The sequence below is a fragment of the Condylura cristata genome, unplaced genomic scaffold, assembly GCF_000260355.1.
Source record: "Condylura cristata isolate star-nosed mole 26May11 unplaced genomic scaffold, ConCri1.0 scaffold00031, whole genome shotgun sequence".
NCBI classification, from domain to species: domain Eukaryota; kingdom Metazoa; phylum Chordata; class Mammalia; order Eulipotyphla; family Talpidae; genus Condylura; species Condylura cristata.
In genome coordinates this window covers 4,581,688-4,595,637 of record NW_004567132.1, presented here as the reverse complement: position 1 = coordinate 4,595,637, position 13,950 = coordinate 4,581,688, and the positions used below count along the sequence as shown (strand labels likewise).

The window sequence follows — 13,950 nt, the reverse complement described above, 5'->3', positions numbered from 1 at the left end:
TACCACTGGAGTAATTATAATTATTTGTGAGTATTCTTCTTCATTGGCCAAGACTACACCAGATAAAAGAAAGCAAACGTTAAAAAAAAATCAACAATGATGTAATATATATATAAATTATTTAAAAAGTTAACAAGAGATAACTAAGAATAAGAATAAAAAACAATTTTTCTTATACTTTCCAGTGTGTCAGACTAAGTACAACTCTTAGTAGTTTCAGCCACAAATACAAACATTCAACTAAAAGCACTGATATGAATGCTTGAGTCACAACTAAGGCACAAAAAAAAATGTAATAACAAATGCATACATCTAATATCACCCTGTGTCAGGAAAATAAAGGGCATACGAGAGCTAGAGTATTATAGTTGAATATTCAAGCATGCCCTTATAGGGAAATTCAGTGCCTTCTCAGCAAGTTGAATAAAATTACGATTATGTATTTATACTATAACAAGTTTTAAAATGTCTCTGAATTATAAATTAGATACTATGATATCAGCTTTACTTGTGTGTAAGTTTATATTTGGAATCCAATCAAAATGAAGATACTAACGTGTAAGGGTTCCCAAAATGTTATACAGGTTATGTTTATTACCATTATATTTTATTATTTTATATGCTACTGTTATTATACTTAAATATACTTAGGCATATTCATTGTAGACACACACTGAATGTGCCTGTGTATGCATTTCAGTAAAATACAAAAAAAAAAAATCATGTCTTATAAGAGAACATACACATACAATAGTTAAGGTGCTAACCTTTTAAATAAATAAACTACATTATTAAAATTCGGTAATTTGAGCTAGAATCAGATACTCTAATGATGTCCATTACTGAGCTTTAACTTGACCCACATTTTGAAAAATGTCAGTTACATGAGGGTTAATATGGACACATTAATCACTGCAATAAATAAATGATTAAATCGTACTAATACTGACTTAAATATGTTAGTTGTAGGTAAGAGAGCAGGATGGATAAAGACTCCAAGTGGAGAAATATATGTCAGTATTTACAAATGTAATTTTTAATATGTGGAGTTTGCAGTCTAGTCTTTCTGTTAAGAACTGCTGTCACACTGAATTTGAAGATTGATTTCTATGGATCAGCTTCCTCTTTTGTAAACTTGTGTTGTTACTTGCCCTACTTAAAACATAGTTGTTTTTTGCAATTGTGATATTAAATCTGTGGATAAATACTTCTGAGTCTATCTTGGCATATAATGAAAACCGACTATTTTGTGCTACATGCAACTGACTTAAGTTGATCAGTGAAAAAACAGTAACATATTCTGTTCATAGTCTGACCTAATTCTCAGAATTAACAGCATCTAGGTGCTAAAAAATGAAAGTGAAATATTAAAAATGTCTATGTGGTTATAAGATGACCTCTTGTATAAAAATACCTCATGAAATTTTGTTTTTTTTCCTTAAGAAACAAACCATACTCCCTTCAAGACATAGGATTAAGAATAAGGTATGTTACTCTTACTGGAAAAATGTAAGCCCTATTCCTGTTTCATACTGTTGGTTTTCCACAGTTAGTGTAAATCACACCATGCTCAGGCTACCTCCTTATATTTTTGAAATGCTACTTTGAAACTACTATTCCTTGAAAATATCACCACTTAGACCCTAAGCTCTGGAAAACACCATGTAAGAGAACAAATATTTCACTTTACATTTTGCATTACAATTCACCTAGGAGTGATTTCATAGGTGCTGCCTTAATGGATTTTTATGTCTGTTAGCTGTTTTGGGTGTTTTTTTTTTTTTTTAAATATTTTTCAAATTAAAGAAATTCACTTTGGTTATCATGTTGGGTGAATGGCAGTCCTCTCCGGGATACTAGCTCCCTTTAATGTATCCCCTCAGACCTGTTGCAGTACATGATGGAATACTTGAAAATCTGTACTTTGTTTTAGCAGTCTGCACAGCCACGGGGTCGTCCAGGTTCCGTTCCCAGGGCAGCTTCCCACATAACCACTGCAGCATGCAGTAGCCGAGGATTTCAAGGTCGCTTCGTCTGGACAGAGCTATAGGAGTAAATATTGAGAAGGATGATGGATAAGCAAGTTTCGAGAAACAGAAATTGTTGAATGAACTGCTATTGATGAAATATGAAAAAGCCAAATGGGCAACGTGTTTTGTTTGTTCAGCTGGAGTAAAACTTAAACCCCCCGGATTTGGCTCCAGTCCACAGACAGGCAGTGACTTGTGGCTGTTGAAAGTAAGGGTCAGTTTCTTTACCTCCTCCAACTTCATCCTTCCTTAGTCTGGCCTGTCACATGAACTTGATCTCCATGGCCTCTGACATGATCCAGACAACCCATAACCTGGCACCAACACTTTCTCAAAGAGCCAAGCAGTAAAACAAAGAAATAAATGTCTGCAGCTAAATTGCTAACACATGTTCCAGGAAGTCCATGGGGTCTGCACTGGTCATGCAGAGACCCTCTGCGTGCAGACTAAACATTCATGGCCTTTCCTGCTCCACTCGCACGAGTGGTATCTGAAGTTGGAAGAGTATGACAAAACTGCCATCTAGTGTACGGTATTAAAACGTGGTCTGCCTCAACATTTTCCAACTACAGAAAAGTACCGGATAAAATGTCTGTTTGGGGTACATGGTTTTAAAATGTTACCACTGTTATTTGTAGAAAGAAGCAGCATACAGCTAAAGTTCTGAACCCATATGCAAGGTGGCAGCGGAGGTGGTGAGGAACAGGTTTTGAAGCCAGTCAGAGGCTTTCAGAATTTAATGTAAAATGGCTTTTCATTAACATTTAAAAAAGTACATTTTTAGACCACAGAAATCATTTATATCAAGTAGTAAGTGCTGTCATTAATGTCATTATACTTTTACATATATAAGGTTCTTTATTTTAAAAGATGGGTAATCAAATCCAAGAAACACATCAAAAATAGCTAATAGTTATTAGCAAGTAAATGAAATGATTGAAATATGAAAACATAAATGTCATTTTATTGTATTCCTAATTGTTATAAAATTTAGGCTGAAATTTACATTTCTACCTTGCTGAATGTTCGCCTGTGAAAGCGTGTACAATCTCTTACGTGTAATACAAGCCTGTTAAACCTGCTGTAAACAGGTATCCTGTTTCATTACCTTTCATTAAACTCTGAAAAGTTACTCAGTAAACTTAATCATTTAAAAAGTCATCTACCATCAGTGCTACTTGCACATCATAACTACTTTTGGTTGTTATGTATAAGTTATAAAAGCAAAAGACAATATAAGCTCTTCCACATATTCGGTCTTAACTGCTATTAAAGTATTGGATTATTAAAGGCTCTTCAATCTAGCAGAACACTACAGTCTCATGGGAGCCATTTACTTTCTGCATAAGCTTCAACAATGTCCTAATGCAAGACTTGGCTCTCCTGTTAAAATAAAAACACAGTCTCTACCATGCTGTTTTGTAGTGATTTCTTCAATAATAAATCTCCCATTAATAATGGAATGGTTCCATTTGTACAGATGTGTTCCCAAGTCCCTTGTCCATTATGGCAATTCCTTGTTACCACCACTTAAAAAAAAAAATCACATCCTCTCATTTTCAAAAACTGATAATCTGGCACCTATTTGGAAGACATAGGCTACACACACACACACACACACACACGCGGAGCCTTCTGATGAAAACAATCAGGATTCAAATGGAATATACCTTCCCAGACATTCTCTTCACCCTCCCACTCCAACAGATTAATTGACATGAAGCGGTGAATAACATCAAGTCAGATTTCTGAAGCCAATCTTTCATAAACTGGTCTTCACTTGAAATAGCCCTTGGGGAGTTAACTTTATACTTTACTTTTATAGTTTGTCATTAATGACTTAAAATACATTACTGCATTTTTCAGTCTTTTATTTAGTTTCTTTCACTATACATATATATTAATATCTATGGTTAGATGAACTTCACCACTGAATTCACTAAGTTCTACAAAAATATCTCTAATGTTAAAAAAAAATCCTATCATCAGTCTTTCCTACCACTGAAGAGTGAGATAAAAGTACTAAAAACAGTTCTAAATGCACACTTCTACTTGAAAGTCCCTTCCAGAGAATCAAATTGAAGAATTTGATGTGTTTTAATGACTTTAAAATCTGATGACTGTTGTTTCCATCTACTGGAAACACTGTTACTATCAAAAAGTAAGTGTAATAGCTATTAATTAAAAAAGTCTATATGATTAATATACAACATTAGTATCTATGTATATGTATATAATTAATACAAAAGAGATGTTTAAAATACATTGGCAAAGGTATTGGTAAATTAGCACCTAATTTTTCTTATTAATTAGAGCACTGTAAATGATTCTGTTCAAAGTCTGTGGTCTCTCAATTGCTAAGCAGCACTTACAAAAAGGCATAGCAGAGATCTGAATTCTTTTCCACTAGAAAACAGATTCCAGAAACAGCTGACACTAGGCTGCATAATTAAAATAAAAACAATTGATGTAATTTATAGAGCTGCTACTATGTCAAGCACTCTAGCTGCTTTTATATAATCTCATTGAACCACCCTAATACTATTACCAGTATTATTATTCTGTTACAAATAAGAAGATAAAGGTTCGAAGGGTTAAATAACTGCTTCAATATCACAGAGCAAAAACTGCTGAAATCCAAGTCTTGCAGAATCCAAAAACATGCTCAATCTCCTAACTACTTAGCTACTGCAATAGGGATAACTTTTTCGGCAACTATACTTTTAAGAGGCTGTTTCTTTCAAACTTCTTTGTTGTGATGAAGAAGGGTTCTAGTGAAAACATTTAATTTATAAAGTGTTAGATGTAATTCAAAATGGTATGTGGACAATAGAAACGTTACTTTAGAGAACTGGTCCCTATTCTTAAGACAAATGACGGTAAACTTACCTGGGTACAATTCACCAAGTGGAATGAAAGAGGAATGGCGGGGGTGGGGTGGGAGTATAGATGTGTTTACCTAGTGTTTTTGTTTATTTCTTACAATGCAGGAAATAATAAACTTGAAAACTTTTGTAGACAAGATTCAATGAAATGTCCGAAAGATTTAGTTTATATGGTCAGAAATAACAGTAAGATGCTCATCAAATGAAATTGTGACAATTTGCAGAACAAATCTAAAGTTTTTTTTGTTTGTTTGTTTGTTTTAAGATTGATTTATTTATGCATACAGAACTGGGGTACAGGCCAGAGATGCAGAGGGTGAGAGAATTCACCAGGGATAGAGTGGGGAGCAGAATAGGCAGATCGACGAAGTACACTGCTGAGGGGAGCAGCGGGTGGGTCAGGAGAGGTCTCCCACGCCATGTGGATCTCCTCGGGGCAGGAGGAGATCGAACTCGTGCGGAAGTGGCTTAGGCTTCTTTTGCAGTGCATTAACCCGCTGCGCCACCAGGGAGGGACCTAAGTCTAACGTTTACTCATATTTTTTGTAACATTCTTACTTTGCGATTATTATAAACTTTATTCAGTTTTTTCTGTCTGCTCAAATCTATAAAATACCTAGAAAATTGTATGGTGGCCACTGCATTTTCCAAAATGATACTGGGAACGCTGAATACATTTTAAATAAAAGATTGAACTTAGGTCTCTCTTATTTAATCAGTGCCTTTTAAATTCAAAGGCTTAAACTTTTGCGAAGCACTAGTGCATATGGCTTAGGAAAAGCTAGTCAACAAAAAAGGTATGTTATATTTGACCAATGTGTATTTTAAAGCAACTACATAGTTTAAGACTTCTTTGGGGTGCTCCCTGGTGGCACAACAAGCTAAAGCTTATTTAGCACTGTAAAGCTATCTTCAGCCACTGCAGCACAAGTTCAATCCCCAGCCAGGAAGCTGACCCACAGGACATGGCAGACCTCTCCTGTCCTCTCCGCTTGCTCCCCTCAGCAGTGAGTGTATATTAGTACATCTGCCTTTTTTGCTCTGCAATCTGTCTCTGGTGAATCCTCTCACCCATTCAACCCCCCTCTGGCCTGTACCCCAGTTCTTGTATGCATAAATAAATTTTTTTTAAAAAAAATGACTTATGTGAAGGAACTAAAATTGATAGCTAAATATCAAAATTGTGTTATGTCATATGGAAAAAAGTGTCTTCATTACTGTTTATTCTTACAACAACCAAAGATTACAATAGGAGTCAAATTTACTTCAAAATAGAAATCAAGAGTATGTGTTGCTGACTTCTAACAGAGCTTGTCAGTGATTTGGTTTTCCTTAACATTATAACTGGAAAAAAAAAAAGGGTACCCTTTTTAAAGGATTGTTTAAGAAAATTAATTCTGTGTAAGCCATGCCATATCCACAAGTTGGTAACATAAAAATACATTTTCAGTTTATTTCACATAGCTTGAAAGTTGGAGTGCTAGATTAAAGTGAAATGAAACCATGCAAGAAATAACACAATTTAGATTTAATACACCATAGCAATTGGCAAAAATAAGGAAAGTATGTAATGTATCCCTCTCCCTGATACTGAATATATTACATAAACAAATGGACATTTAAAATGCAATTCAGATATATTTTATGGTCATCAATGATGTCAAATTAAAACAGGTATTATACACTCAATGCACAGGTCTGAAGTATTTAAAAAAACTCAATATGTTAAATGCTGTATATCTCCAGAGAAATTAGGTATTGACTGCATGCCTCAGTGAGTAGAAAAATCTACAAAAATCCATACCACACATTGATCCAAATATTGCTTTTTAACATTACTAAGAATGTAACAAATTTTAAAATAGCATATTTGACACAGATATAATTCTCTTTAATTATCAGGCAACAAGCCCAAAAGATGTCAATGTTTATACATGCTAGCTTTTATGAAGAACAAAAAATTAATATAGATGAAATAAGGCCAACATATATTACTCTAGTTTTACACTAGATGAAACACTTCAGCTACTCAGAAAATACCTTTAGGTGATACAAGAGAATTGAGTTTGGAAGAGAATTGAGTTTGGAAGACTAACTGCAATTTTTAAAAAACATGCAGATAAGATGTATGATGTTTCAGGAATAGTTATCCATTCATCCATCTGTTCATCTGTCCATCCATATCAATATATGTTTACTCATACTTCTTAGTTGGTAATAATGCAAGCTACTTATCCTTTTGTATACAGCTGAACTAGACAATGTTTGTGGCACCTTACACAAGCTCTTTAATTATAAGAAGCCACGGAAAAATAAGCATTAGCTTTGGTTTCTGAATAACCATTACAACAAATAGCAGGACTGGGCAGTCTGATCAGGTTAACAGCCTCGGTTAAGTGGCTAATTTATAAGTCCGTTTTACATTGAGTCCTGAACATTTCCTGGTACCTGACTAAATACATATATACCTGACACAGAGCAAATGCTCTCACAACTACAGGCTCTATTTCATAGTGATAACTTGTTTTGCTCCTTATGTTTTCCTCTGCATTATCTTTCTCAGTATGTATCTGATCTCATAGCTAGACTGCTATAGAAAAGATTTTTCTGAGATTAAATAGTATGGAAAGTAAGCATGTGAATATTGATGAAACTGATTTGGTTTCTAGATATAACTAAAGGATTATTTCATTTCTAATATCCTAAAATGAAATGTTTTATTTTGGAAGATCAAATGCAAAACATTAGAAATGCATAGCAGTTAAACATTTGAAGATATAAAGCTTATCACTTTATATACTACACTAAAACTATGTTAACATTTTGGCAAAAAAATATACATGTACATGTGTCTGTGTTTATTTATATGTATGCACACACACATGCATGTGTGTATATTTATGCACAAAAGTGTACCAATCTCTCTATATGCATGGATATTTGTTTAAATTCTATTTTGAGTGCATTATTGGAATCTATATTTTTACAGCAATCTTGTAAAGCCTAAGATAATAATGAATATTCAAGCCAGCATATAATTTCCCATAAACTACCAAAAATAAGTAAAGAGGTTTTCCATTGAGTAGTACTCCCAGGTAGGTATTATCTTCTACCAAATCATTCTTCACTCAGTCTTCTCAAAGACCCAGCATGGCAAAATTTACCCAACTCATCAACAAGAATTTAAGGCAAAAAACCTAAAATATACTACAGAAAAAAGATGTGTTCCATGCATTCATAAAGTTAGCAAAATTAAAATACTGCCCTAACTTTTCGGAATTAAACCTTCAGAATTATTATCCAAGTCCAAACAAACACTGACCAGACCAACATATAGCAATCTCCGTTTCTCGTTCCAGTGCCACAGAAGTTACTTAGCTATTATAGTAATCAAAACTAGAGCAGATCAGTATTAAACATTTAAAGTTGTGCAACCATAAGTTAATATAATTATGAAGGTAACCGGACCGCTATTAAGAATCTGTGTAATTAATTTCTAGTCATACCACTATCAAAAAAGTAATTTGGAGTTTCTGAAAGTTCTTCACACTAATAAATCTATTGAAAATGAAGAACAAAACTGACTGAGAGTGAAAGAACTTTATATTGAGAAAAGAAAACCATTACCTGAACATATGACTCTACTTATATTTCTTCATTAAAGGCATGTCCCATTTATATTTTTGAATGATCACTGATTTATCAACAATGTAAATGGTGAAAAATGATACATTGTTACTAAGTTTGTGTGAATGATCATTACTTTTCTTACCAAACTATACTTCAAAAGTAGAGTTTTCTTATACTCTAACCAGGAGTATGAATTAATTTCTACCACACAAAATTTAACCTATGATACTTCCTGAGAGAAGACACTCAACCAACACACTTGTTACCCTCTTTCACTGGCCTACCTTACACTATTTGGGTTTTAATTGCTCTGCAAGATGATCAAGACCTCCTACATTACATGGTCAATGGTCCTTTTAATAGAAAAGGCAATAATATACAGTTGTATACACCAACTAAAACTTCCTTAGGAAGTATCAGTTTAGGGTAACAGTTCAACAGCTATTAACAAGTGCAAATGTCTAACTGGCTTTTAATAATAATGTGGTCCTTTCAAAGCTGTTTAAAATTATTTGCATGACTTAACATATTTGAACATACTTTTATAAACAAAGTTTACAAAGAATATAATTTCAAAAGCCAAAGTTTTTCAATAATCACCATTTTTTTCACTAGCATAACATTAGAATTGACTTTTTGTCTTGCTGACAGAGCAACTAAGAAAGTACAGTTGCATTGACCATATTGATTGTGAACAAAGCAACCATCAGTGGGACTCTGCACCATATATTTTCAATATTGACCTCCTACTTCCTTTTCCATGGCTTTCTGGGTCGGCTATTGGATTTGGGCTGCGGTGTAATAAACAGCTAAGGTTTAATTAATGGTAAATGAATACAAGACATAGGTTATGACTTTAACTAATTAGGGAATTGTTGAATTAAGTCTGCCTTGGAATGCAAGGCAGTACAATCAATATCCAATAAAAGGACTATGTATGTAATTTACCTGCAAATGTGTTTCCAATACCATCAAAGTGAGTTTAAATAAGTAAGATATATGAAAAGCGACTAAGAGAGATTTCCACAAGTTAACACTTTATAGTTTCAGAAAAGCTTTCTGAAGCTTTTTTGTTGTTGAGAGATGGTATCTTCAAAAGCTCTGATAAGGGCACAATTAAAAATAGGAATGATTCCTCATATGTGAACTTTTTTACCAAACTAGTGATATTGACTACAATATAAAAATTCAGTTGCTGACCTCTGAGTTTAACCTATTTAAACTAGTAATTAACTGCCCCACATGAACATCAAGTTTTACTTAGTTGATGCCATTTTTGCTCCTTTTTTAAAATTTGACATAGTCTACATTTCCTTTCCCTGCTAAGAGAAATATTCACTGGCATAGTTATCCACTGCTTTTGGTAAAAACCTCACCAAAATTCTCACTTTCCAACTGACTATGCAAAGGTCATTTCATGAAGCCTAGTTACTCTGAAATAAAAATAGTTTCTGAAATAAAAATAAGAATAAAGAAACCTACCTACTCCCCTGTGGGCATCCAAGCTGGTAAACTCTAATGTCCCATTATGGCTTTTCCTAGGATTTTCTTGATACTGTTTGTGGTTCCCATTGGGACAATATCTGTAGGATAGCCCATAATCTGCAAGATAAACCTGGAAGATATGAACAGACAAATGAATAATGCTTTTGTCCTCTAAAAACATAACCTTTGTAATTAAGTCTTAAGAAACTGATAGGTTACGAACAGCCTCATATCTACATTTCATTAAACCAAATGGTGCCTTAGGATAAAACACACACAACTGGGGACCATAACAACTAAATTTCTCCAACTTAAATCCTTACTTCATCATAGGCATATATTATCTCTTGAGTTGATGTAGATTTTATTATTATTATTTTTAACTCTTTTTAATCTGCTTCAAAATTCCCTTCCCTCCAGGTGGGCATGTAGACATCATAAACCCCAAAATGTCTTTTTTAAATCTGTATTCAAACAGCTTAAGACACTGTCTTTTCCTGTAAAACCACTCCAGCTTCAAAGTGTTTCAAGCAGAAAGGGGCGGTAAGGACAAACAACCTAAATAATATAAACTAGGCTTTAGGAGTCTCCATTAACAATAAATATAAAAATGTGAACAGATTGTAAGAGAGTTAAGGAATCTTAAAAAACATAATTTTGTCTATGTTTAAGAATGGAACATCAATGAGCTATTTTCGGCCTTACAGACACAATCCATGTCATTGTCATCTTTATAAGTCAGTCAGAATTGTAAGAAGGGTCTCCAAACAGAATATAGATTGTTAAAAGTCAGACAGCAATTCAAGTGAATTTTTCTCAGATTGCTTTTGGAGAGAGAAAGAAGTGGGAGAAGTAGTTTCACAGATGTAACATAACAGAATAGGGATTTATTATATGTAGACATTTTTTCTGACATGTAGTCAGAATACAGTCATTCCAAACTATATGTTATCATGTTCCCCCCACAAAAAATATATTTCATATTTTAAAATACATTTTTTCACATGCATTTCTTTAAAATTTAGGATATGAGATATTTCAGGATGTAGCTTTAATAAGAATATTGTAATACAATTTGCATTTTAAAGCATAATGTCTATCAAAAGAAAATTGACTAGTTAACTTTTAGTATAAGGGTTATTTTTGCATATTTTAAATAGGCGATATTAAAAGATTCAAACAGAACAGAGTTTTCTTAATTTGTTTGAGAACATAGTTTGCTAGAATGTCTGAACACATGATATTTCAGTTTGTTTCTCTTCCCCACATGTTATTTCTCAACATGGTCTCAGAAGTAACTGATATCTGACACTGACCTGGTCATTTGCTATGTCTTTTGTCTTCATTTCTAAAACTAAATAGGCTTTTTGCAAAATAAGTAACCCTCATATACACATATTGGTACCTCAGCAAACAGAAATACTAGCTTACTATGTTGACTTTTTAAATAAGATGACTAATAAGCTTCTCTAGCCAGAAATAAGAATTGAAATTCAATGCGCCTAATGTGTTCCAGACTCATGCTATCCTATACGTAGACCTTTTCTCCATTTTGCTTGTAAGTAAATGGAAGTTTAGTGAAGTAGAGTACAACAGAGCTAAGATTCTGTTGTAAGTCTGATGTTAGGGTCTTCACTCTTGGTCACTGCTAAAGGGAAACTGCACTGGACAAGTTAAATATATACAAATTAAAGGGTATTGCAATAGGGAAAATAATGTATTGTTATATGGTAAAAAGATTAAATTCAACACCATGGAAACAAAAAGCAGGTAAGATTTTAAGTGCTGGGATTGGGCTAGCAAAAAAATGCCAGAGGATGATATGGGAAGGCTTGGCAATGTGATGGGTCATCTAAGTTCCTACCCTTTCTCAGTGGCTAGGGGTGGCATGGGGAGGGAAGAGAAAAACCACCTTTCTTAATAATTACATTTTAAAAGGATGATTATAATGTCAGTCCATGGACCTTTCCCAGGTCCTTGAGAAAGATAATCCAGGGTGGTAAAACTGGCAATATGTACAACTCAAAGGGGCAGAGAAAGAATATACAATGTCGTTTCCTTTTACTGGAGTTGCGCTTAGAGTGATTGATTTTTTTTTACTATGAGTTATATAGTTAGGTTGCTAAAAGTTCCTTGCATCTTAATGTAGGTATTTATAATCATAAACATCCTTCTTGTACTACTTTTGCTGTATTTGATAAGTTTTAGTATATTGTGTTTCAGTTTTAGTTGTCTCAAGGTTTTTTTTACCCATTGGTCATATTAATCTCCATTATTTTATGATATATTTTTTAAGCTTTCCTCATGTAATTTAAAATTTCAAGTCACTGTAGCTGGAAAAGGATGCTAGAAATGATTTCAGTGTTCTTAAAGTTTAGACTTTTCAATGGTACAACACGACCTTCAGAATCTTCCATGTGTGCATGAGGACAATATGCATTGTGTGACTATCAGATGAAATATTTTACATATATGTCTGATAGGTTTATCTGAGGTACTAAAAGTCCAGTGTTTCCTCAATGATTTTCTGTCTAAATGCTCTAACCGTCACTGAAAGTGGTTATTGAAGTCCCCTACCATTATTATATTACTCTCTAGTTCTCCCTTCAGATCTGTTAATGTAGGCTTTATACATTAGGTGCTCTGAAAATGGGTGCATAATGGTAGTCTTAACAAAAAACTGTGGATAAAATTCAAATTATCGTGAAGGCTACTGAAAAAAATACTATATATGTAATGCATATGTAATATGTAATAAAATTTCTTTGAAATTTGAATAAATTCTCTAAAATTTGTCCTCATGAAGCTTTTCCCACTGGCATCTCTCATTATGTCTTTATAATACAAATTATGGGGCACTACTGAAGAAATCTTTGAATGAATGCAATTAGTAGAAGCTGATTTGATATGAAGAAGTCAATAATCTGTTCCAAACAATCAAATGTGGATAAATTGACCCAAATAAGTTCAAAGTAACATTTTTTACCAAGATAATGTATTACAAATATATGGTCTGTAATTTTACTAGAACAGTTAAAGTGAGAAAGGACTGAGATGTGTTATGAAATAAGGAAGGAACAGAAGTTATATTTCTTGAGATTTTATGATGTGATAATCTCTAGGCAAGTACTTTACATGTTTTTTTCTTTAAATTTATTTTAAAAAATTATTTAAAATTGGCCCTCCCTGGTGGCGTAGCAGGTTAAAGCACAGCACTGAAAATCTAAAGCCGCTTCCACATGAGTTCAATTCCCGCCTGCCCCGGAGGTGACCACATGGTGTGGCAGACCTCTCCTGACCTACCTGCTGCTCCCCTCAGCAGTGTACTTCGTCGATCTGCCTGTTCTGTTCCCCACTCTGTCTGTGCCCCTGAGCCTCTGGCCTGAACCCCAGTTCTGTATGCATGAATAAATAAATCTTAAAAAATATATATTTAAAATTATCAGATTGGCAGCATTAGTTTCATTTTACATATGCAGAAGCTGAGTATCTCACTAGTTAAGTAATTGGCCCAAGTCACAGAGCTGAGTATAAAGGATGAGAGGAGTACTCAAACCATTCCAATGTTATCTTAAAATTCACTCTCTTAAAAGAAAAAACAAACAAAAACACAATCTAGAATTTAGGTTCCATCCACTTCTGAAATTTTGTTCAAGTCAAAAAACAAGTGGAATTCATTCTAGAGTAGGGTTTGCAATATAGGTTCTGATATGTATGTCCTCAAGCTAAGGATGTTTTTTTATATTTTTATAGGATTATTCAAAAAATAATTTAAATTTTTCTGTAAGAGTCCTGGCTTTGGACAAACATATAGGAGAAAGCACAAGCTCTCTAAGATCAGGTAGGGGTGATATCTTTATTGTAATAAGAACGCCATAGGAATATTTAAATATCTAGCTCCCTAATACATTTTTTTTTTT

General features: G+C 33.6%; 1 protein-coding gene across 2 annotated transcripts in view; it reads right to left on the bottom strand.

Moving 5' to 3' along the window:
- VRK2 (vaccinia related kinase 2) overlaps positions 1–13,950 on the bottom strand; it is an 86,159-nt gene that overhangs the window by 20,194 nt on the left and 52,015 nt on the right. For both annotated transcript variants that reach the window (XM_004691417.2, XM_012731548.1), the window contains exons 8-9: positions 10,028–10,160; positions 1,924–2,044 (exon numbers count right to left, since the gene is read on the bottom strand). In XM_004691417.2, coding sequence (XP_004691474.1) covers positions 1,924–2,044; positions 10,028–10,160 — 254 coding nt within the window. The remainder of the gene's footprint in view (positions 1–1,923; positions 2,045–10,027; positions 10,161–13,950) is intronic.